The sequence below is a fragment of the Pleurodeles waltl genome, chromosome 9 (genome assembly GCF_031143425.1).
Source record: "Pleurodeles waltl isolate 20211129_DDA chromosome 9, aPleWal1.hap1.20221129, whole genome shotgun sequence".
NCBI lineage: Eukaryota > Metazoa > Chordata > Amphibia > Caudata > Salamandridae > Pleurodeles > Pleurodeles waltl.
In genome coordinates, this window is record NC_090448.1 from 1,146,396,265 (window position 1) to 1,146,421,832 (window position 25,568).

General features: G+C 45.2%; 1 protein-coding gene across 5 annotated transcripts in view; it reads right to left on the minus strand.

The window, feature by feature from the left end:
• Nucleotides 1–25,568, minus strand: part of PCNX1 (pecanex 1) — a 436,152-nt gene that overhangs the window by 41,395 nt on the left and 369,189 nt on the right. For all 5 annotated transcript variants that reach the window (XM_069208962.1, XM_069208959.1, XM_069208961.1 and 2 more), the window contains exons 30-31: nt 22,664–22,814; nt 15,141–15,371 (exon numbers count right to left, since the gene is read on the minus strand). In XM_069208962.1, the coding sequence (XP_069065063.1) occupies nt 15,141–15,371; nt 22,664–22,814 (382 nt within the window). The remainder of the gene's footprint in view (nt 1–15,140; nt 15,372–22,663; nt 22,815–25,568) is intronic.

Here is a 25,568-nt window from a genome sequence, read left to right on the forward strand (position 1 = left end):
TGATTTGTTTTTGTTTTGTTTTTGAATGTCAGAAATGTATATTTGTGAATGTTGAGATGTTATATTGGTTTCACTGGTAATAATAAATAATTGAAATGGGTATATATTTTTTTTTGTTAAGTTGCCTAATAATTATGCACAGTAATAGTCACCTGCACACACAGATATCCCCCTAACATAGCTAAAACTAAAAACAAACTAAAAACTACTTCCAAAAATATTCAGCTTTGATATTAATGAGTTTTTTGGGTTCATTGAGAACATGGTTGTTGTTCAATAATAAAATTAATCCTCAAAAATACAACTTGCCTAATAATTCTGCACTCCCTGTATACATAGATCAATTAAAGCTAGAGTTGTCAACAAGTGCATAGGGGATTTCTGTAAAACAAAATTCAACTTGGCTACGCGGGGGAAAAAACAGGTTCTACGGAAATCCATATATGTGCTGCAGTAAACTCAAAACCTTTTGGGGATTTTGCGGAAAACATGGTTGACGACGAATAAAAATCGAGTATGACGGTTCCGACGTGTACACACCAGCACTCATCCATCCAATACTTGTGTCTTTAGTTGCCACCTGGGGTGATTCAGAGGTCTTGGTAGTTTAAAAATATGAAACAAAAATGGCAGAATTATCCAATTCACTCTGGTTCCTTTTTCTCTCCTATTCATCCACTGGCTGCCTCACCTGCACTCAGTTCTCAAAACAGGCTGCAGGTGAGCTGGGCATGATGAGTGGGCATTATCAATGGAGGAAAGATCTTGAATCTAACCAAGTGGAGATACTGCACAGAGGACTAACTATTCCAAAGTGTAATATAATTAGATTTCTTCTGCTTCAAACTATCGGCAGATTACTTTCTAGAGACTGCTTGCCCGTGCCACCACCCCAGCATCACCAACCCCTGCCCAACTTCCTCATCCCAAGCTATGGTTGCACGGATTTAGACCCAAGCTATGGTTGCATGGATTTAAACCCAAGCTATGGTTGCACGGGTTTAAACACAAGGTATGGTCGCACAGGTTTAAACCCAAGGTATGGTCGCACAGGTTTAAACCCAAGGTATGGTCGCACAGGTTTAAACCCAAGGTATGGTCGCACAGGTTTAAACCCAAGGTATGGTCGCACAGGTTTAAACACAAGGTATGGTTGCACGGATTTAAACCCAAGCTATGGTTGCACTGATTTAAACCCAAGCTTTGGTTGCACGGATTTAAACCCAAGCTATGGTCGCACGGGTTTAAACACAAGGTATGGTCGCACGGGTTTAAACCCAAGGTATGGTCGCACGGGTTTAAACCCAAGGTATGGTCGCACAGGTTTAAACCCAAGGTATGGTCGCACAGGTTTAAACCCAAGGTATGGTCGCACAGGTTTAAACACAAGCTATGGTCGCACGGATTTAAACCCAAGCTATGGTCGCACGGATTTAAACCCAAGCTATGGTCGCACGGATTTAAACCCAAGCTATGGTTGCACTGATTTAAACCCAAGCTATGGTTGCACTGATTTAAACCCAAGCTATGGTTGCACTGATTTAAACCCAAGCTATGGTTGCACTGATTTAAACCCAAGCTAAGGTTGCACGGATTTAAACCCAAGCTATGGTTGCACGGATTTAAACCCAAGCTATGGTTGCACGGATTTAAACCCAAGGTATGGTTGCACGGATTTAAACCCAAGGTATGGTTGCACGGATTTAAAGAGTGGCTCTTGAACAAGAGCAACTTGAAGAAATGGGCTTTTCCAGGAAAAATGGATTTTAGCTCCAGTAAATACATATGCACTTTCGTGTCCTTCCTATCCCTAAGAGATAGGATCTCTGAGGAACCCGCTGAAGCCCAAAAATAAGGAGGTATGAGGATCTGGATGCTGCAAAGGAATGACCCAGTACAGTTAGACTTCCTTCACGCCTCATCTCACCAACAGTGAGGTAGTAGAAGAGATGGCCAATCGCTGGTTCTTTGCAACACACAGAGTATTTTTTACCCGCTTCTTTGCATCCTCAAGTGCAGTTCGCATTGTGGAGATGTGATGCCCAACTTCCGTTTTTAGGTTTACCAGTTTATTTCAAGCACATTACATTTTCACTCAAGTTAATGCTGCATTACTCTAAGAGGAAATGAATCGGTACTGTTTTCAACCTCATGAACAGCGCAGTCAACAAGCTCCTCACGGCTTAAAAATTTGCCCCCTGAATGAGGTCTCAATATGGCAATTAAGAGCAAGCTCCATCTAGTGATGCTATACATGTTATGGAATACTTTTGGGAAGTCTGGGTATTACAAAGCAGTGACGGAGCCTTTTACTCTTCCATAATGTATATGTAGGTCTATAGTAGTTTTTGTTTGCTTCAGAAATAGGAAACCTTGAAAAGAATACTTAATTAGTATCAATATTTCTTTATTTTATTTTTTATCAGAGAAAGTCTGCTTAGCAGTATGTATTTTCTAATAAGACTACTGGATTTGTTTTCAACGCAAGTCCACAGATGAGTGCACCCTAATTGGTTTATATGTGGCTTTATTTAATTACCGGCAGATGCTGCTTTACTGGCTTCAGACGCAACAAGTGAAGATTCAAAAAAGCACTGCTGGGGGTAGCATGAGCCACATTGCTTCCACAAGGTCAGTGCCCTCAACTAGCTGACAGTCATCACATGACTGAAAACTGAAAATCCGGACTCAACCACTAGATGGCGGAATAATGCACAGCATGTGAATCCAGAAAAGATTCACACAAAAGATTGACTGCTGGGCATTACTTACTTCACTTCCTGCTTGCCTGCACAGGGAAAATTTCAAAAGCACACAATGCTTCTTGCTAGCAAAATAATGGAGCTCGACTCCAGAGCACGTTACTTGCCTCTGGTAATACTTTTTCTGCTGGGTACTCTAACCAATCACATATTTCTCATCTTTAGAATATCTCCAGGTTAAAGACTGGATCTGGAGAATTCTTGAACAATGTTCCAGCATGCTGGAAGCTGCTAGTGTGGCTCCGTGGCAACTCTGTACTGCCTTGGAAGTGATGGAGCAGCATGTAAGCCATCCCTGCACTCAAATGCCAGTTTTTTCATCTTTTTCTTTCCTTGCACGCAGACATGGAGCACAGAGCAAAGTGTCCGAAGCTGTGTGTGGTTCCTATCTTGGGGACTTTTTAAATGGCAAAGAGGCTAATCCACAGAAAGCAGAAGTGTGAGGACAGAGAGGAATCTGCTGTTACAGTACTCACCAGAATGAAAATGTCACTTACCCAGTGTACATCTGTTCGTGGCATCAGTCGCTGAAGATTCACATGTTGTGCATAGCCCGCGATCTGGTGTTGGGTCGGAGTGTTACAAGTTGTTTTTCTTCGAAGAAGTCTTTCGAGTCACGGGACCGAGTGACTCCTCCTCTTCGTCTCCATTGCGCATGGGAGTCGACTCCATCTTCGATTGTTTTCCCCGCAGAGGGTGAGGTAGGAGTTGTGTTGTAGTAACAGTGCCCATGCAATGGAGTGACTAAGTATGTAACTATTAAAGGTTTAAATAATATATTTACAAATGTACAGAGCTTAAGCTAACTTCTGAACTGCTACAGGCTCCCGGGGAGGCGGGTGGGCACATGCAAATCTACTGCGACTGATGCCACGAACAGATGTACACTGGGTAAGTGACATTTTCAGTTCGATGGCATCTGTCGCTGGAGATACACATGTTGTGCATAGACTAGTAAGCAGTTATCTCCCCAAAAGCGGTGGCTCAGCCTGTAGGAGTGGAAGTAGTTTGAAATAAGGTTCTTAACACGGCTTGACCTACTGTGGCTTGTTGTGCGGATAGCACGTCTATACAGTAGTGCTTGGTGAACGTGTGAGGCGTAGACCATGTGGCTGCCTTACATATTTCGTTCATTGGAATATTTCCTAGAAAGGCCATGGTAGCACCTTTCTTTCTGGTTGAGTGTGCCCTTGGTGTAATGGGCAGCTGTCGTTTTGCTTTAAGGTAGCAGATTTGGATGCACTTAACTATCCATCTGGCTATACCTTGTTTTGATATTGGGTTTCCTGCATGAGGTTTTTGGAATGCAATAAATAGTTGTTTAGTTTTCCTGATGTTTTTTGTTCTGTCAATGTAGTACATTAATGCTCTTTTGACATCTAATGTATGTAGTGCCCTCTCAGCTACGGAATCTGGCTGTGGGAAGAACACTGGTAGTTCTACCGTTTGATTTAGGTGGAACGGTGAAATAACCTTTGGTAAAAATTTAGGATTAGTCCTTAGGACTACCTTATTTTTGTGTAGTTGGATAAAAGGTTCTTGTATTGTAAACGCTTGAATTTCGCTTACTCTTCGTAGAGATGTGATGGCGATGAGAAATGCAACTTTCCAGGTTAGGAACTGTATTTCGCAAGAGTGCATGGGTTCGAAAGGTGGACCCATGAGTCTTGTTAGGACAACATTGAGGTTCCATGAAGGAACGGGTGGTGTCCTTGGTGGTATAATTCTTTTAAGGCCTTCCATAAATGCCTTAATGACTGGTATCCTATATAGTGAAGCTGAATAGGTAACCTGCAGGTATGCAGATATTGCTGCAAGGTGTATTTTAATGGAAGAGTAAGCTAGGTTAGATTTTTGTAAGTGTAGCAAGTAACCCACTACATCCTTTGGAGATGCGTGTAATGGATGGATCTGATTATGATGGCAGTAGCAAACAAACCTCTTCCATTTGCTTGCATAGCAGTGCCTAGTGGATGGCCTTCTGGCTTGCTTTATGACTTCCATACATTCTTGGGTAAGTTCTAAGTGTCCGAATTCTAGGATTTCAGGAGCCAGATTGCTAGATTTAGCGATGCTGGATCTGGATGCCTGATCTGTTGGTTGTGTTGTGTTAACAGATCTGGCCTGTTGGGCAATTTGATGTGGGGTACTACTGATAGGTCTAGCAGTGTTGTGTACCAGGGTTGCCTTGCCCAAGTTGGTGCTATCAATATGAGTTTGAGTTTGTTTTGACTCAATTTGTTTACTAGATAAGGAAGGAGAGGGAGAGGGGGAAAAGCGTATGCAAATATCCCTGACCAGTTCATCCATAGGGCATTGCCCTGGGACTGCCTGTGTGGGTATCTGGATGCGAAGTTTTGGTATTTTGCGTTCTCTTTTGTTGCAAACAAGTCTATTTGAGGCGTTCCCCAAAGTCTGAAGTAAGTGTTTAGAATTTGGGGGTGAATTTCCCATTCGTGGACCTGTTGGTGATCTCGAGAGAGATTGTCTGCAAGTTGATTCTGGATCCCTGGAATAAACTGTGCTATTAGGCGAATGTGGTTGTGAATTGCCCATCGCCATATCTTCTGTGCTAGAAGGTTCAACTGCGTTGAGTGTGTCCCCCCTGTTTGTTTAGATAATACATTGTTGTCTGTTTTGACAAGAATGTATTTGTGAGTTATGATTGGTTGGAAAGCCTTTAGTGCTTGAAAAACTGCTAGCAGTTCCAGGTGATTTAAATGCAGTTTTGTTTGATGAACGTTCCATTGTCCTTGTATGCTGTGTTGATCGAGGTGTGCTCCCCACCCCGTCATGGAAGCATCTGTCGTTATTACGTAATGTGGCACTGGGTCTTGTAAAGGCCGCCTTTTGTTTAAATTTATACTGTTCCACCATAGAAGCGAGAGATATGTTTGGCGGTCTATCAACACCAGATCTAAAAGGTGACCCTGTGCTTGTGACCATTGTGATGCTAGGCACTGTTGTAAGGGCCTCATGTGCAGTCTTGCATTCGGGACAATGGCTATGCATGAGGACATCATGCCTAGGAGTTGTAATATCATTTTTGCTTGTACTTTTTGTGTTGGGTACATGCGTCGTATGATATAGTTGAAATTTTGAATTCTTTGTGGACTTGGAGTGGCTAGTCCTTTTGTTGTGTCTATTATGGCTCCTAGGTATTGTTGTACCTTGCAAGGCAGAATGTGTGATTTTGCAAAGTTGACGGTGAAACCAAGTTTGTAGAGGTTTTGTATGACCTGATTTGTGTGGTGAGAGCACCTTGTCAGTGAGTTGGTCTTGATTAGCCAATCGTCTAGATACGGGAATACGTGTATTTGCTGCCTTCTGATGTGTGCAGCCACTACTGCTAGACATTTTGTAAAGACTCTTGGTGCGGTTGTTAAACCAAACGGCAATACTTTGAACTGGTAATGTATTCCTTTGAATACAAACCTTAGGTATTTCCTGTGCGACTGATGTATTGGTATATGGAAATACGCGTCTGAGGTCTAAGGTTGTCATGTAGTCCTGTAGTTTTAGCAATGGTAACACTTCTTGTAGCGTGACCATGTGAAAGTGATCTGATTTGATTTAGGTGTTTAGTATTCTGAGGTCTAGGATTGGTCTCAGTGTTTTGTCCTTTTTCGGTATTAAGAAGTAGAGTGAATAAACTCCTGTGTTTATTTGTGACTTTGGTACTAGTTCGATTGCATTTTTTTGCAATAATGCTTGGACTTCTATTTCTAGAAGGTCGGAATGTTGTTTCGATAAATTCTGTGCTTTTGGTGGTATGTTTGGAGGGATTTGTAGAAATTCTATGCAATAACCATGTTGGATAATTGCTAAGACCCAAGTGTCTGTAGTTATTTCTTTCCATGCTTGGTAGTAATGACCTATTCTTCCCCCCACTGGTGTTGTGTGGAGGGGATGAGTGACATGTGAGTCACTGCTTGGTTGTAGGGGTTTTGGGGCTTTGAAATTTTCCCCTATTCCTAGGGAATTGTCCCCCTCTATATTGGCCCCGAAAAACCTCCCCTGTACTGTCCCTGGTAGCTGGACGGTGTTGCCTGTGAGGTGCTGGCTTGTGTGGCCTGACCCCGAAACCCCCCTCTAAAGGTTGTCTTGCGGAAGGTGCTGTAAGTGCCTCTGCTCTGCGGGGAGTAGAGTGCGCCCATGGCTTTAGCAGTGTCAGTGTCCTTTTTCAGTTTCTCAATTGCCGTGTCCACCTCTGGTCCGAACAGTTGTTTCTCATTGAAGGGCATATTGAGCACTGCCTGCTGTATCTCTGGTTTAAAACCAGACGTTCGTAGCCATGCGTGCCTTCTTATAGTCACAGATGTGTTAATTGTCCTTGCAGCTGTGTCTGCTGCGTCCATAGAGGAGCGTATCTGATTATTAGATATGTTCTGTCCTTCCTCAACCACCTGTTTCGCCCTGTTTTGTAGTTCCTTGGGTAGATGCTCAATGAGGTGTTGCATCTCGTCCCAATGGGCTCTGTCATAGCGCGCAAGTAGTGCTTGAGAGTTAGCGATGCGCCACTGGTTTGCAGCTTGTACTGCGACTCTCTTTCCGGCTGCATCGAACTTGCGGCTCTCTTTATCTGGGGGTGGTGCATCCCCAGATGTGTGGGAGTTGGCTCTCTTGCAAGCTGCTCCTACTACGACAGAATCTGGTGGCAGCTGTGTGGTGATGAAAACAGGGTCTGTGGGAGGCGCTTTGTATTTCTTTTCAACCCTTGGTGTGATTGCCCTACTTTTGACCGGCTCCTTGAGGATTTCCATTGCGAGCCGAAGCATTCCTGGGAGCATAGGCAGGCTTTGGTAGGAGCTGTGGGTGGATGAGAGGGTGTTGAATAAGAAGTCATCCTCGACTGGTTCTGAGTGGAGGTTTACGTTGTGGAACTCTGCCGCTCTAGCCACCACTTGTGAATAAGCTGTGCCGTCTTCTGGTGGTGAGGGCTTTGTGGGATACGCCTCTGGACTGTTGTCCGACACTGGGGCGTCGTATAAGTCCCAAGCGTCTTGGTCCTGGTCACCTTGGCTCACGGTGGTGTGAGCCGGGGAATGTGATGGAGTTTGTGCTGGCGAAATGTTAGTTACAGGTGGAGGAGAGGGTGGCGGAGTTACCTTTTTCACCATTTTTGTTTGTGGTGCTTGGTCTGTCTGAAACTCCAGTCTCCTTTTTCTCCTAATAGGGGGAAGGGTGCTTATTTTCCCTGTTCCTTCCTGTATGAAAATACGTTTCTGCATATGGTCCACTTCGGTGGATTGCAACTCTCCCTCAAATTTATGCTTTCGCATCTGAGAGGACAAGGACTGCTCCTCTGAATAGGAACCGGTAACTGGGTCGGTTGCGGGTCGTTCCGGCACCGAAACCCTGTCTGTATGCCTTTTCGGCTCCGAGGTGACCTTCTTCTTTTTTAGAGTCGAAGCCTCTCGGCGTCGATCTTCCTCGGTGCCGCTGTCTCGGCGTCGAGCCGTTTCGGCACCGCTATCTCGGCGTCGATCCTTTTCAGCAGCCCTTTCTTGGTCCTGAGAAGGCTGCGTGCCGGTGTCTCGACCGGAGTCGGACGATCTCGGCACTGTATCGGCCTTTTTCGGTGCCAATGGTCGGTCACCGACTTTATGGGTCGAGCCATGGCCTGGTGGCAGTGTCGTCCCCTGGGCCTTATCACTTTTCTTTTGTTTCTTCGACGTCTTACTCACAGTTCTTGGATCGTCAAATTCCTCGGAGTCCGATTCGTGGATCGAGAAGGTTTCTTCTTCCTCTTGTTCCTCGAACTCTCGGTGCGCTGTCGGCGTGGATGCCATCTGAAGTCTTCTGGCTCGACGGTCACGAAGTGTCTTTCGGGACCGGAACGCACGACAGGCCTCGCAAGTCTCTTCGCTGTGCTCAGGCGACAGGCACAGGTTACAGACCAAATGTTGGTCTGTATACGGGTATTTGTTGTGGCATTTGGGACAGAAACGGAACGGGGTCCGTTCCATCAGCGTTGTGGTACACGCGGTCGGGCCGACCAGGCCCCGACGGGGGATCGGAAGCTACCCCGAAGGGCACCGGAGCTCTTCAATCCTCGATGCGGTGTCGATTCAATCTAAGCCGATCCCGAACGCAATACCGACGTAATCTTCCGATAGATAGCTAACTTTCCGTTCCGAAACTCGGAGCGACAGGAACACGTCCGAACCCGATGGCGGAAAGAAAACAATCGAAGATGGAGTCGAAGCCCATGCGCAATGGAGACGAAGAGGAGGAGTCACTCGGTCCCGTGACTCGAAAGACTTCTTTGAAGAAAAACAACTTGTAACACTCCGACCCAACACCAGATGGCGGGCTATGCACAACATGTGTATCTCCAGCGACAGATGCCATCGAACAGAGCGTTATGGAAGGAAAGTAAAATCCTTCATCAGATGGAGACTTCCAACAGCAGATTCCTCATCGTTAGATTATATCCCTTGGCAGTACCTTCCAAACGTGGTGGGTCTGGAATCACACCAAGTCTTTCAAAACTTAACCGGTGAAGTGGCCTTCCTGCTGGGCCGTATTGTCATGGCAGTGGTGTTTTGTGTATGTATGTACTGACAGCAATGTTAAGGGCTGACAGATGTCAAGAACAGGTACCCTGCTTGCCAGTGCAGTGCTATCAGCCTTTGGCACTGATGGAATGGGCAGTCAGTCCCTCCAAAGTCTGCTTCTTGGCCAGTGCCATCAATGCAGAGGACTAGCCACCTTGACAGTCCTTTTCTGCACTGCCTTGTCTTTCTTTGCCAGAGAACTCCACGAAGAACTGATCATCTACCTTACGGTCTTTGATGCGAATGACAAACGTTTAAAGCTCTTTTGGGGTCCAGCCAATAAAGTCTCTCTTCCTCTTTCCAGGGGTGAGGAGGAGCAAACAACATTGGGAGAGTTATGGATTACCCAACAGGAAAAACAGTCACAACGTTTGGCAAAATGGCAGCCTTGTTTCTCAAAACTACTTTAAGTAGGTAAAACGGTGATGTAAGGTGGCTGCACTGAGAGACCTTGGAGTCACTAATGTGATGAGCCTCAGTTGCTGCAATGAGAAAGTCAGGAAATATAAGGGACAGCTGTGCATTAGTTCAAATGCCGTGTACATGGGGAAGTGAAGACCAAATTGAGGTCCCACTGTGGCATCACACAAGGTTTAGGCGGAAATAATTGAGTCAAACCTTAATGAAACCTCATCACACCGGTGACTTGAACGATTACGGCTAGTCTGGTAAACGTAAAAAGGCTGAAAGGGACAGCAAATAACATTTAACGGTGCCCACTGCAAGTAGGAAGATCAAACAAAATCAACTGTCGCCACTCAATTTCCACACATGGAGGTGCGGATTGCGCAGGTTCGGGCACATGACTCTGCCCTGCAGCTGCAACAGGAGATGCTCTGGATGGTATATCTTGATCTGCTGACAGCTGTCATACCCAGAAGTTCCCACACTTTGCTGGCCCAATCTGGCTGCACCAGGATGACTTGGGCCTGGTCTTCTGATCTTTTTCAGAACTTGGGCAGGAGATGCAGCGAAGGAAAGGTGTGTAGAAGTGCTGTGTTCCACCTTATCTGGGATGCGTCTCGGAGAGAGCCTTCTTGGAAACCCCAGTGCACAAATGTTTTGACACTGCGCATTCTCAGTAGTGGTGAAGAGATCTAGCCAGAGTTCTCCACATTGCTGGAAGCTACCTTGCAACGGTTTGGTGTATAATTACCATTTGTGAACCGCCAAGCAATGCCAACTGAATTTGTCAGTCCCTGCATTCAAAGATCCTCCCAGGTGGATCATGACTAGGGAAATGCCCTGATGCTCCAGCCAGCCCCAGAGACTAAATGCATTCAGTTAGAAGACCAAAGACCTAATCCCCTAATCCCACCCTGCGTGTTGCAGTACCACATGGCTGTGGTATTTTACATGAGAACAGGAATCGGCCTTCCTGTGATGCATGGGAAGAAGGCTTTTTGTGGCAGATGAATGGCCTGCATCTTCAATAGGTGGATGAGAAGATGGGTCTCTGCCGGAGATGAGGTGCACTACGAGTGACTTTGGCAAACGCACCTTTATTTGCCAATCGAAGTAGATGAAAAACAAAATCCCCAACCTCTGAAAGTGTGCTCCAAACACCACTATCACAAACACCCGAAGGGCGCGGGTGAGGCAGAAGGGGAGCACAGTAAAATGAAAATCTCTTTCGTTAGGTATTATTAATGCTTTCCTAATTGTCAGCTCTGCTAAAGTCTTTGATAAATCACAGAATATCCATTAAAAAGCATTACATTAAAAAAGGAAACAAATTACTCATTGGCCATTTTGAACCACAAGTAGCATCTGTGGGACTGCAGGATGGGTACATGAAAGCAGGTGTCCTGCAGGTCCAAAGCCACCGTCCAATTGCTGGATCCAGAGCAGACAGAGCCTGAGAAATCATGAGCATCTTCAATTTGTTATTCATTAAGGTGGTGTTCAGAGGGTGGATATCTAAAAGGGAACAAAGGCCTCTGTCCTCCTTTGCCATGAGGAAAAAGCAGGAGTAACAGCTGGTTCCCATTTCCAGGGCCAGAACCTTCTCTATGGCTCCTTTGGCCTCTACTTGCTGGACAGGCAGGCGCTCCTCTGAAAGACATCTGGAGAAGCAGCAGGTATAAGAGCAATGGCAGGGATAGCCACACTGAACAATCTGAAGGACTTGCCTGTCGAGGTTATATTTCGCCACCACTGGAGAAAATGTCTAATATCTCAGGCCCTGGTGTTGTCTGCTTGATCTCTGCCCCCCCCCCCAACCCTGAAAAAACTGCTGTGCCTGGTACAAACACGGTGGGCCTAGATGTTGCCAACAAACTACCCCTCTGAAGAAGCCTTGAAAGGGGTGAAACTATTGAGGGCTTCAGGGGTAGAAAGGCCTAAGGAACGTGCTGTGGCCCAACTGAATCGCCTTCCTTGCCAAACAGGTGAATTACTTTGAATGGCATGTCCATCTGAGAGGCATGTATCACCAGAGAAGCCTGTCGATCTCAAAGCATGCCGCCGAAGCACCACACTGGTGCCAACTTCTCTGCCCAAGCAGTCTACTCTGCTCACCCACACGTACAAGGCCATACACAACACAGGACCAGCGTACCTGAACCACCGCGTCTGCTTCCAAACCCCCGCCAGATCCCTCCGCTCTGCCCAGGTGGCAATGGCCACCATCCCCTGCATTCGCAAAACCACCACCGGAGGACGATCCTTCACCTACATCGCAGAAGAGAGCTCAAACAACCTCCTGCACCTCAGACAAAGCCAATCGCTCACCATCTTCAAGAAGAACCTCAAGATGTAGCTCTTTGGATAAGGCCCCTTCTCTTCCCCACCAGCGCCTTGAGACCCTCACGGGTGAGTAGTCGCACTTTACATAAATTTATTGATTCTGCAGTGTCCATCCTAGAACAGAGGATATATTTTGTGGTATACTGACCACCATAGTTGGTTTGTGCAAGGTTGACCTGAAACTCAGGTACTGCCAAGCAGGATATTGCCAAACAAGCTTCATAACGCATGGGAATATATATCCAGCAAACAGCTGCCACTGACTAACTGGAGGGCTAGGCTGGTCTAGGAAGGCATCTGCTCCCCAAATCCTTTGATTGGTCTTGACTCTGTCAGAGGCAGTTATGGGAAATAAATTGGGGTTCACTTTACTGGTGGAGACCTGAACCATCAAACTTTATTGTGTAAGTCAGGGTCGCCTAGCGCTGGCCAGTGGCATTTGGCAATCTACCTGTTCACTGGGGGACAGGAGCAAGGCTTAGACTACGCACCAATTGGGATGTCGGTCAGGGATTTATTGAATGGAAGAAAAGGCTCTGATGAAGTTTGTCCAGGTTGCAAAACCTCAGTCAGTAATTAGTTTTGACTTCCAAGGTTGGTATTTGTAAATCTAATACCTCTGCTTCCTGACTCAGTACAAAGGCGGCACACTCTTCTATTGATGGCCCAAGGGCAGAATAGAGCCCAGTGTCCAATTCACCAGCCTAATAGAGGTCCACTTAGAAGCTGTCATAGTGTGGGGAAAAATAATCCTTCTCATCTCCACAGGCTGGTTTGACTCTGATCAGAGTTTGACCTTAAAAGTTGTTGGCGTGCTGGGGAAAGCCCAGAGTCAAAGGCATGCTTCTGTCAAAATTGGTTTGGACTGTCTGGATGTGATCCGCTCGAGGCTGATACGAGCTCAGCTCAGAGTCGGAATGGCCTTTTGAGGAATGCACATCCTCCGATCAAAGCGACGTGTGTGGCTCTTGTAGGTTCGAGTGTCGGGGTGGAACCAGAAATGGGCTGAGGGGGCAGGTACTGCACTGGGGCGAACCTGCCAGCATTAACCTGACTGGATGTTTCAGCAGATCCTGGAGGCCAGAAGGCTGTGCCAGAAGGAAATAAGAAGATGCACAATATGGCCTCTTTAATGGCATTAACCTGTTGCAACATCGCTGGTAGCCCCTTGAAACTGTGGTTTCTTCTGGATCAGCTATGGAATCTGCTCCTGAGGTTGGGACTAGGAACAAGACAGACAGGCATCTTGATATCCTTGCAACATTTTTAGGAAAGGAGTGGCAGGACTGGGACGAATCCTGTTTAGCCTTCTTGTGCTTCCACTTACTGCAAGACCTGAACCACAGATATAGCCCTGTTGGAGGGACACCTCAAAGAACAGGAACAAGTCTGCACCATATGTTAAATGGAAGAGGAGGTTGGGTGTCTTCTTTCTATAGTAGGCGACATACAGCTTCACTTCATGTTCTAAATCTCTTTTGGGGTCATAAGAGCACACTCCTTGTAGAACCCAAACACCAGAGTCACACCTCATTGGGATTTGTCCCTACAAAAGTTTAAACCCTGTAGTTTTCGGAGGGTACATGATTCCATTAGACCGTAGAAAAAGAGAACGCCAAGCTAAAAACTTCAACTGATGAGAAAAGTTTGGAATAAAGTTCTGGGTCCATGTATGAAGGTCTGCAAAGAAAGTCGACATGCAAGGGTGGCTGCATTGTCATGTCTAGAGCAGAATGTGAAGGTGCACAGCGCCACCTACTGATATGCGGAAGCATAGATGTTTAATTCTTCTGGATCCAGCCTGGGACCTGGAGATATTCTAAAGGTGAGGAATCTATGGGTAGAATTATCTATCAGAAATATGTTTCCTGCAGTTCCAACTGTTTGAATTGTGCCATTCATAGTGGCCAGTAGATTCCTAGTACACTGCAGAAAATTTTGGCGTTGTTGGAAAAACCAACAGAGGTTGGGAGCTGAACGCAGAGTCCTCGGTGAAGGGTTCAGAAAGAAAAGAAAGGAACCAACATCAGTCAGCAGGGATTACACTTTGTACGGCTCTGCTCAGTCATTTCTAGGATGGTAAAGTCTCACTGAGGAGTAACAAGACACTGAAGAAGTCTTCAGATCCAGTCTGCCTCCTAGGGATAAACTAAGGGGAGGAATCTGCAGTTAGAAGTATCCATTAGAAAATGCCTTGCAATAGCCCACAAGAAACCTTTTCCAATCAACAATAGCCAACGTGAATATGCTATATGTTGAAAGAAAGCACCTAAGACTGAATTTTGCACTTGTTTCACCCTTTGAGGACATACAAAGTTGTTTCTCTGAAAAGGTACTACAAAGGAATAGGATCTAAAACTGCATAAAGACTTGTTTCTTTGGGGTTCAGAAGACACCAGTATTTCGAGATCTGCCTACAGTGTCCCCATTTCTGCCAAATGGAACATGTTTGACTGAATACCCTGCATAAGATGACACAAAACAGAGCAGGCCTGATATAAGATTGTCTCATTCATGAGTTGGTCACACTGATCATATTAGCAGGCTGTGAATAAGTGAGGATGACCAATGTGATGGGGAAATATGTACAAGTGAGCTACAACTCAGGTATTATAGGCTTATGAAAAACCTAACTATTCCCAATTAATGGCATGTTTTTTTTAAATAAGAACACATCACTTCAATGCTAAATTATAGGAAAACAAAATACCAACAGCAAAGCTGTGCTTAATGTCAGTGCTCTCTGCTAAGTTTCAAAATCAATTTGAAGGTCATAAAACTTCGTTAAATGAAAGATGTCCCATGAGCCAATGTAGTATTGTAATATTAGCAGAATACATCAGAAGCTTCTTTTTTATTTTACTGATTTTCTTCTACTCAACTTTAAAAAACAGAAAAGACCAGTTACTTTTCCTACAGCAGATGTTAGAGAATATGGCGTGAGTGGCATAATTTGTATGAGATGGCCACATTATTTCTCTGGATTCTTGACTCGGCATATTGTACAGACTAAATACATTTTTTGTGTGTTTTCATAGGATTGTAGTCATCTTACAGACTTGTGTCTTACCTTTATGACCCTAAAGCTGAGATAGCGCTTATTAAGCATAATAATTTTATACTCGTTCGTGCCATCATCCATCACATGCCGAAGTGCAAGCAGAGAGGGAGAGTTGGACAAAACAGCATTTCTCCATGCAGGGTCTCCTTCATGTGCAATCACTAGATTTTCCTCATGGGACATGATGGCTTCATACAGGACAGCAGGATCATCATACTCATCTGGAGAGGTAAAGTGATCCTAGCCAAGAAACATAATCCAACAAAAGAGGGACATCATAATTCACCCTAACATGTAGAAGAGAAGCACAAAAACACATTCATCTAGCATAGTATCCTGGCACTACTTAATTCAAAACCTTTCCTATACAAACATAATAAAAGTCTGTTCTGGTTATAGAAAATGTACAGGTTACGAGATCTGATGTCAGGGGTGAGACAAAAGCATGCACACACCGCATATAGGATGGAAGATGGGGCTTTTTTTTTACTTTTCTGCTGCACTCACACTGGCACAGAAAACGTCCACTTGGCTTGGTAAGAGCCCCTGCTACCACAGCACTGGGTAAACACTAATTTTCTAAGGCTGTTCACAGACTAGAGGTACTACGTTCAACACTTGGAGCTACTTTCTGTAGTTTGTCACTCAGAGCATTCATATTCTCCTCTGACAAATATGTTGGCAAACAAAAAATTGAAAGTGGTGAAAAAATAGGCAATCGAAATTTCAAACAAAGGCAAGTCCTTCCTGGGCTAGGCACAGCACAAAAGATAACACCTTTGGAAGTTTGATCTGAAATGAGTCAATCTGCCGAGTCTCACTCCAAGCCACACATTTTTTTGCAATGACAGGTGTATATTGATTTTGTGGCAGGACGCTTGGCTGCCAAAATGTCAACAACCTCAGGAGTGAGGTTGAATGCAGTCAACTGCCACTGGTTGAACTCCAAGACCCTGCCCGGCTGTTGCAACAGAAGACCCTCACGAAATAGCAGTCTGATCGGAGGACAGATGCTCATGCCCTGAGGTTTGAGGTACCCCACTCTCCTGGCCCTATCTGGTGCTACTAGGATGGCTTGAGCCTGGTCGTTCCTAATCTTCTTCTGAACTCGGGGCAAGAGAGGTAGTACAGCAATGTGTACATGAGTCCAGAGCTCCACTCTAGGCAGACAGTATCAGAGAGAGAGCCATCTGGGAAAGTGTTGACACTGCGTATTCTCAACGAAGGAGAAAAGAGCAAGCCAAGCTTCTAACCAGTTGCGGAAGATGCCTTGTGCATCCTCTGGATATAACTGCCATTTGTGATTCAGTAGCTGTGGGAGGCTGAGTTTGTTTGCCCTGGCATTTAGAGATGCCGATAGGTGGGATACAATCAGGAAAATTCCATGGTGGTCTAGGAACTTCCAGGGGCACACTCCTGACCCAAGGACAACAAACCCTCCTTGTTGCAGTAACACATGGTGGTGGTGTTGTCTAAGAGCACCAGCACTAGCCTCTGTTTGGTAGCTGCAGGAAGGCATTCAACAGCAAATGGATAGCCCACAGCTCCAAGAGGATGATGTGGAGCAGGCACTCCACCGTAGACCTTATGCCTCTGATCACCACTTATCCCGGCTGGACACCTAAACCCAGAAGCGAGGACTGCCACCAATGTTAGCTCTGGGTGGGTTAAGGAGAGGGGTGTGGCGCTGATCCAATCGCGGTACAGCCGCCACTACCGCAGGTCGTTTGCAGCTTGTATGGAAAAATCTGGAATTAGCCCTAAAGAGTCCCTTGGTGCCGTGGCCCCTGTTTCAATTTAAAGTTCATTGTATGATTACTTAAAATCTTTACAGTACTAGCTGAGTACCCAAACACAGTATTTATGTTAAAAACAGATTAAAACATTGCAACTAATTCACTGTAAACATGAACATGATTGTTTAAAGTCTACAAAGCTGTCAAAATACCAACATGTATTATTTGTGCTAAAAACAATTTAAAGCATAGCAACAAATTCACTATAGGCATGAGACCTATGGTCGCCAAGATGGAATTGCAAGTCCAATTTCAAAGTCCCATATGCTTCCAGTCAAATAAAACGCGGAGCAAAGAGTATTTACGTAACAATACAGGAATTTAAGCTAATGCTTCCAAGTAGAAGGAAATGCAGTACTAGGTTGCATGTGATGTCAGGATCCCATGCACATAAAGTTAAAAAAACAAGTATGACCGACCAGTACCCAGCAGATAAAAGAGCGGAAAGCAATGCATCTCTGGAGATTTAAATCTGTTCGAGAACAGGCATGATTTTCAAAGTTAAATTGCAAGTGCCAGACCCACCAGCTAAAAGAGGCAGCTTTAAGCAATACGTCACTAGAAAGTTTAAACAGTTGGAGAACATGCATACCAGAGCCCACAGAGGGCACTGGGGCAGGAAACATTAGTAAGGGGACGCCAGTAAGCCAGCCTTGTTTGTAAGCAGGCATGCTTTTCAAGGAGCTAGCAACTCCATGCGTAAGTTCTAGTGTGTTCCCCCTTATTGCAGTCAGTGGGATGCACCCAGAGATAAGCCAGCATCATGCAGAAGCCTTCCAGCTATAGCAGAGAACTTGCCAAACGTTGCTAGCTCCACCGGGATCTCAGCAGAGAAAATATATGTCACAGCCTCTTTGTATGTTCTTATCCCACGGTGCAGGAAAACTGGCCTTGGATAAAAAAGACCCCTAGAGAAGAAATACTGGGCAGCAACATACTATGTGTCCAACGGATTCTGAGGAATAGGAGCACAGCCAGTACTGCCTGTGATCCGAAGGTATCCTTTTCCAGTGGGCCCTGTATTCCCATACAGGCAGGGTCAGGAGCCCCATATGCTGAATGTGCTTTAGAGCTTGTCTTCCTAAAACTTCTCTTAAATATTGCAGGCATATGTGGCTTAGTGTGATTCATCGAGGCCCATTAACCCTGGGATATTCGATTTAGTTGATGTCCTGTGATAGGCGCTTGCCTGTTCTTTAAGGGTCCTCTTCAGGCGATGTGCTGTTACGGCTGGGTCAGTTAAGTACTCTTTGGCCAAGTTCAGTTTGTCAATTGCGCTGCCAAGATGGCTTGACCAGTTGCTCTTTCGATCCTGGAATATCGCACGCATGGCACTTTTCACGGAGCCAAGATCTGCTGTGGCCACTTGATGGTAGTAGTTAATTAGACCCTTTGAACACTCAATGTCCATTTTGACTAGACCAAACTCTAAGCGAATCAGTGTGCGCCTGATGATTTTTGAGAGACCAAATAATTTCCTGTCTGACGCTGTAGGGTAGCATCCTGGTGCCTCTGTAAGCATACCAGAGAATGCAAGATGACTGTAGCATATACTGGGTAACAATTTGGCCCTTGTAACTATGCGGATCTCCTTGGCCATAGAACGGTAGATTATAATGGAATCTGGTCAAGGCAAACGCGGTTTTGCTTTCTCTTGCCATGCCTTTACATGCAGAAAGGATTTGCTGGTGTCCAAAGCCCAGATGCCGAGATAGTTATATTTGCCTGGAGATGCTTATGCGTTGCTGGACCAACGGCCATTTCAGGTGATGTTTCTTCTTTTTTTTGCCTGAACACCATGACTTTTGTTTTGCGAGCAGAAAGTTTTTAGTATTGTATGACTGGCGTATGCCCAGGGCCCTCTTCATGGCAATTTGCGTCTGGTGGGAAAGTATTTCCTTTTAGCAATTCTGCACCTAAGTCGGCCCTATACGAGTTGAGCAAGGTGGGTGCAATGAGCAATCCCTGCTTCAGATCCGGTCAATTCCATCAGAAGCCGCACTGTAGTCAATAAGCAGGTGTAGAGCAGGGTTGCTGATCTTGCAATAGCCGTGGCCTCAAGGTAAGAGAGAGCTATCACATTGTCAATTGTAGAGGCTTTCAGCCTGAACTCTGTCTGGTAGAGTGGAATTATATTATTATCATTAATCCAGTTCTTCAACTCATGCAAGAGCACCTCTGAGAATTCTCTCTCATCTATGTCTAAAAGGGCTACTAACCTGTAATTTTCAGTTGAGTTGTTTGCCCCGTTTTAGGGTCGAGCCTGCAAGTGCATGCGCTAGTGCATGCGTATCACTTGCGAGACTCTGTTGTGTTACGTAAAGGACTTGGAGCCCACCTGTCACTCACCATTTGTTGGTTTGCGTGGCACTCTTCTTTATAGCCTCGTAATTCGTCAAGGCACGCCTTGCATAATTTCTCTGTGGAGCAGGGATCAAGCACTAATTGATGCAACTTAACTAGTACCAATCTGCTACTCCCGATGTGATCGAGGAACTATTTGTTCCTTTTAACTGAGAGTGCCCGGCAAACAGAAGGACTTGTGACTGGCAAACATGTGCCCAGCAGGCACAAAATTGCAATTTTATTTTTTCAAGTTAACTTTCTGTAATTTTGCAAAGTAATTTTTTCTCAGTTTCTGCACATATTTTTTGTTTTTGCTCGTGGGCGTTGTTGTAAAAAGATGACAATTAATTTGTTTGAAATATGCGAGACCTATTGCATTGGGCCTGGGCTCTGTTTTTTCGGACTGAGTTCTGGATATTTGTCTTCTTTTCAGTGACTACAATTGGGTTCTCCTCCAGACCTTACAGGACATTCACGAATGAATCAATAATGGTCACCCTAGTTTTAGTGCGATCTACATAAAAATTTGAGATGCGCTCAACACATGTTTCGGGTGGGACAGCATATGACTTGCCAGTGGTTTTACTTGCCAGACTGTTAATGTAGCCTGAAAATTCTCTGAACTTGCTTGGTGCCAGCAACAAGAATATACGTTTCCACTCCTCCTCTAGGTGTTTTTTGTTTCAGCGCCCAAACTAACTTTTTATCCTTTCGTCTTTTAACATACTTTTCATCTGTGCGCTCTACCCTCTTCTGTGAAGAAGCTCTGCAAAGCAAAAAAAACCTTTTAATTTCCTTGAATTCTTTGTGAGATGAAGAAAGTCTTCCTTTTATTGCTGCACGAGTCAGGGTTTTGGGCTTGTTTGATGTTAGGGCAGCATGCAGCTCTGTTATTATTGCCCCGAGAGCTTCTCAGCTAGGCATAGATTGTGCCCCAGAACAGGTGGAGAAAAGGTGGATTTCCAGCTTAAGTATTGTGCTTTGGAAATTGGGTCCCATTTGATTTGTTTTCTCAAAGGTCCAACGTTGGAGGGTGTAGGAAGCTTAGTTCTAGTTGCAAAAGCACCCCCTACACTTTTTACCTGGTTGTAGGTGCAACTTTGAGTGAGGTGCCCCGGGTTCCTGCTAACCAGGTCCGCAGTGCCAGTGTTCCTTCCCCAAAACAGGACACCTGGTCACATGATTCCCAAGGCCCTTTAGCACATCTCTAAGTCCCAAGTAAGTGGTACCAAGAGCTGCAGCACAACTTGTGCCACTCAGAGCCAGCACCAAACTCATTCAGATTGCCACTGACAAGGTGCTCCAAAAAGTGAAAACACAACATGACACTGCCTGTGTGCCATGTCCCCTAAACACAGCCTGTAATATTTATTTTAAGTCACCCTTACAGCAGGCTTCACAACACTAAGGCAGGGTGCATTATATTACGAGTGAGGGTATGTATGCATAAGCAGATATGCTCCTGCAATGTCTTCGTCGATTCTTAGACATAGTAAGTGTGTAAGGAAGCCATTTTAAGTACATGTGCTGGACACTGGTCAATACGAGTTCCCCAGCTATATGTAGGCTTCACTGAAACTAGGGATGTTTGGTATCAAACATCTCATATTAATAACCCCTCACTTAGTCCAGTGATGGATTTATTAATAACATGCACTCAGAGGGCAACTTTGAGGTGCCCCCTGAAAACCTACCAACAGCTGGTTGGCTCACTGACTAGTTCTAGCCAGCCTGCCACCAACATACGAGAGTCTGACCCCCAAGGGTGAGAGCCTTTGCTCTCTTGAGGTCATAAACAAAGCGTGCTTAGTCAGAGGTGCTAACACACCCCTCCCAACAGGAAGACCCAAAAATCTGCAGGAGGCATTAAAGAAGCCCACCGCCTTTGGTATGCAGAACTATCTCTTCTCAGAGGAGGATGCCACTACCCCTGCTCCAGGGCCCAGCTGGCACCTGAGCAGATGGGAAAATTAGATATGCAGGAGGCGTGTTGCATTTCAAGGCTGGGCACACCCTTAGGGTGATCAGCCTGAAACAAACACAGCCTTAGGAATTTCACCATCTTGAGTGTGGTGGAATTAGGAATTCTGGAGCAGGGTGATGCCCACTCCCCAAAGCAAGTGGTCATCTAGGGGGTGTAGTGACCCCAAGGGTGAGTAGCCCATTGGCTACTACCCTTCATCCCCCTTAATGCTCCCTAAATTGAGTATTTAGGGGTCCCTCTGATACCAGGGCTTTAGATATTTGCTGGACACAAAAAAGGAGTGGACGAAGAAGCCTGCTTACCCAAGAACCGAGGAGCACGACTGACTTGGCACTAACCCTGCCAGCCAGCCTGCTTGACCCAACCCTTGAAGCGTAACTGACCTGTACTGCCGCTGCATCATCCAAGAAACCGGGAGAGCCACCAGTGCTTCGCATATTGCTAAGAAGAACCCCCATGGAGCAGAGGAGCTGCTTCCCTGTGGCAACCCAAGAAAGAATTGTGAGGACCTGGACCACCAAAAACCTGAATCTGGACTTCATCAATGCACTGGAGCCAACGGTGTCAACATGGTTTCCAGCCCCTCCAGAGACGAAGCCCACCTTGAGTTTGCCCACTGTGGACTTCCTGGGGGCGCTTGCTGCCTCTTTCTGCAAGCCCCCTCCAACCGTGAGTGTCTTCTGCACCGGAATCAGACACCAAAAGACACCACTGCACCTGAGCCCTACTGCCCTGGCAGACGTTGGCCAACGGTGTCCCAGCATGGAGTCTTCCATTACTTGGAGATGTCCAGCTTTGCCTCATGGTCCTGAATGGCCATCATGGGGCAGTCACTACAAGTCTTGGAGTTGAGTTTTGACAGCAAAAACAAACAAATCTGGTGGGGATCGGTCACAGACATTACTTGTAACAATTATTACAGGGTTTGAATCCCTTGGTTTTAGGGGTTGACATTTCCCTTGCACACTGATTAGGTAAGGACATTTTGAGAAAACAGTCATGTGAAGAGAAAAGGGGTAGCTCCGGATCTGCCTGTGGGTTGCACTTATCTGACTCTGCATCTCACTTCCACAGCAGAACTATGTGGGTGAGAGGACGCAGGACACCACCTACAGGCGCACCAGGGTATTGCTAAAGATTTTCAGGATCCAGTCTGACGCCTGTGGACTAATCAAAAGGTAAGTAATCTGTAGCAAGAAGTAACAATCAGAAAATTGTAATATTGCTACCAACATTTTAATGTTTGCCTGAACATGGCAAAAATTCCTCCTAAAACTCTTTAAAGTTAAGAGTACTATTTAAGGACAAAGGAAATAATACACTAATCTCATAAGTATCTAGCATCCTTAAAATAGGATATATGAATTCAAAGCACAAAAATGACCCATCTCAATATGGATGTTTACCTGATGAAGTTTAAGGGACATCCGTATGCCAGGAACAACAACCTTCCGCAGCAATTCCATGTCTGCAAAAATCCACTCGTCCCGAACAGAAGAGATGCGGAAATCTCCCTTGAACAGGGCATGAAGACCATACAGAAAAGACTCCAAATTACTGTCAGAAGAAGGGTAAAAGAAAATGTGCAAACATCAATGGCAAACATCTAGTTGTGGAGAACAGTGGAAAAAGTGATAAATCATTTGGGTATCGGCTGTTCGCAGAAGTGTGCTATCTCTGTTGGCTCAGCAGACTATGTAAAACTACAGAAACAATTTTCTGTGATAGAATTTACAAATCTTAAAACAACTGAATCAACTTTCCTTATGTATTTATAAAATGTATTTAGAAAGTGTTTTAATGTTCTATAACGTAATCTTTCGCAACATTTTGTGAGAAACAGATGTGTGTTACACCTACAGTTGATTATGCACAGTAACGTGTGTTTCACTGCAGAAAATACTATTACCCAAATCAACGGTACTTGCTACATAAAGCTAAAGAGATGACAGCAGGGGAGATCTCACTGGGATTAAATCCTTCAATCTTACTCACACAGATGTGACAATCAAGTATATTACATTTCCAGGCTACAAAGTGCTAGTATGAAAGCCTGTTAAGGGGCTCTTCCCCCCATAAATCAAAGCCATTCAAAAATGTTGCCAAGATGGTACAATATTCAGAAGAAATAAGTTTATTTTCGGTGTAATTGGAAAAACAACTTATTAGACTCAAAGGAGTGTGCGGACCTACAATCGTAACTGAGCAAAACATCTACAAGTGTAGTATTTACAGTGAAGATGAATTGGCATGCACTGCCAGGTTATTGGACAGAGAAAAGCTAATTAAAATAGCTCCTGGATGGGATTATAAAGCTGTGTTGATGCAGAAGCCTGGATTCTTGGATGGAAAATACAATGCAGAAACCTAAACACTGAAGGTTTCAAAAGAAAGACTGAGAAAATAAGGAATCTTGCAAGGACCTTTTGTGCATCTATGACTAACATAAAATGCCACCTACAATCACAGAATCAAAATCTGTTCAGTTGGAAAATGTGTAAAATCTAAGAGTTGGCTGTATTGCTTTTTATAATTTTGTTGATAACTAAAGGAAAGAATGAAATGGAGACGTTAGTTACATTTAGTAATGCCTTATCTGGTAGAGACAATATCTAGTTGCAAATTCCTTAGCTTCGAATTTCCCCTAGGTGCCAGTCTGGATCCGGAGATTTTTGTCGAGCAGTACCCCTGCGCACCGTTAGACGCCGTGGATTGGCTCTGCGTCCGACATTGCAGGTTCAATATATGGCACCACCCTGGCACACTGACATCAGTTTCTTATCACGCCTTTCCATGTCAGAAGAGCAGAGCCATAAATAACACTGACCATTGGTGTGTCAAAACGGAGGCCCTGATAAAGGAGTCCCTGTCCCTAGAAGTCAGTTTGCAAAGCTGGGAGGATGGGTGGATTTGGTAAGGAACCTGCAACTAGATATTGTCTCTACATGATAAGGCATTACCAAAGGTAAATAACTTGTCCATTTGATAGAGACATCTAGTTGCAGATTCCTTACGTTAGAATAGATACCCAAGCAATACCATCTCCGGTGATGGGTCTGCGAGCTAAGATCATACTATAAAGCCCTGCAGGACCAAACAGGCAAAGTGCCAGACCCTACGGATATGACTGTCCAGGCAGTAGTGTTTGGTAAACGTGTGTGCATAAATGCCCATGTTGCCACTGGACAGATGTCAAGGACTAGAACTCTGTGCGCTAACACAGTGGTTGCAGCTTTAGCTCTGGAAGCATGAGCAAGCAAAACCTCGAAGGGTGGGGGGGAGGGGTGGGGACTATTTGGACAGTGTGTAGCAGATGTTAGTGCAGAACAGGACCCATCTGGAGATGGTCCCCTTCTGCACTGCCCAACCTTTCTTCGCACCCACATAACTGACAAAGAGGTGATCATCCACCTGGAACTCTTTTGTGGGATCAAGGTAGAACACAAATGCTCTTTTTGAGTCCAGGCGGTGGAGTCTCTCCTCTTCCTTAGAAAGAAGTGGGGGTGCATAAAAAGTAGGCAAGGTGATGGACTGACCACACAAATGGGCGTGAGCACTTTTGGCAAAAAGGAAGCCCTAGTGCGAATCACCACTTTGTTGGCATAGATGGAAGGTAGGGCACCTTAGATGACAATGCCTGCAGCTCACTCACCCTGTGGGCAGATATAATGGCCACAAAGAAGGCTGTTCTCAAAGTGAGAAGACTAAGACAATTTGGAGAGGCTAAAAAGGAGCGCACATCAGGTACATCAGAACCAAATTCAAATCCCACTGGGGCATAACGAATAGGGACAGAGGAAACATACGAGTAAGGCTTTTAAGGAAACTATTCACAATAGGAGACTTAAACAAGGAAGGTTGATCAGGCAACCTTAAAAAAGAAATGGCCGATAAATACCCTTCGAGAGTACCCATAGTAAAGTCCTTCTGGGCCAGAGAAAGGATAAACAATAGGACCTCAGCGAGAGGGGCAGAAAGGGAGTCAAACAGACTCTTCTGTGCACCATGCCACAACTTTCTTCCAACAAAAGGCATATACAGTCTTGAGGAGAGATAACTTACTGCAAAGATTACATTACAGACTTCGGGAGGAACGTCAAGGGCTGTCAACTGTCGCTGCTCAATCTCCATGCAAGAAGGCAGAGACGGGACATGTTCGGGTGGAGAACCCTCCCCTTCCGCTGCGACAGAAGATCCTCCCCAGGGGCAGTCTGATCAGAGGATCGATGGCCATGCTCAATAGCTCAGATACCAGACTCTTCATGCCCACTCCAGAACCACGAGGAATACTTGGGCCTGGTTGTTCTTGAT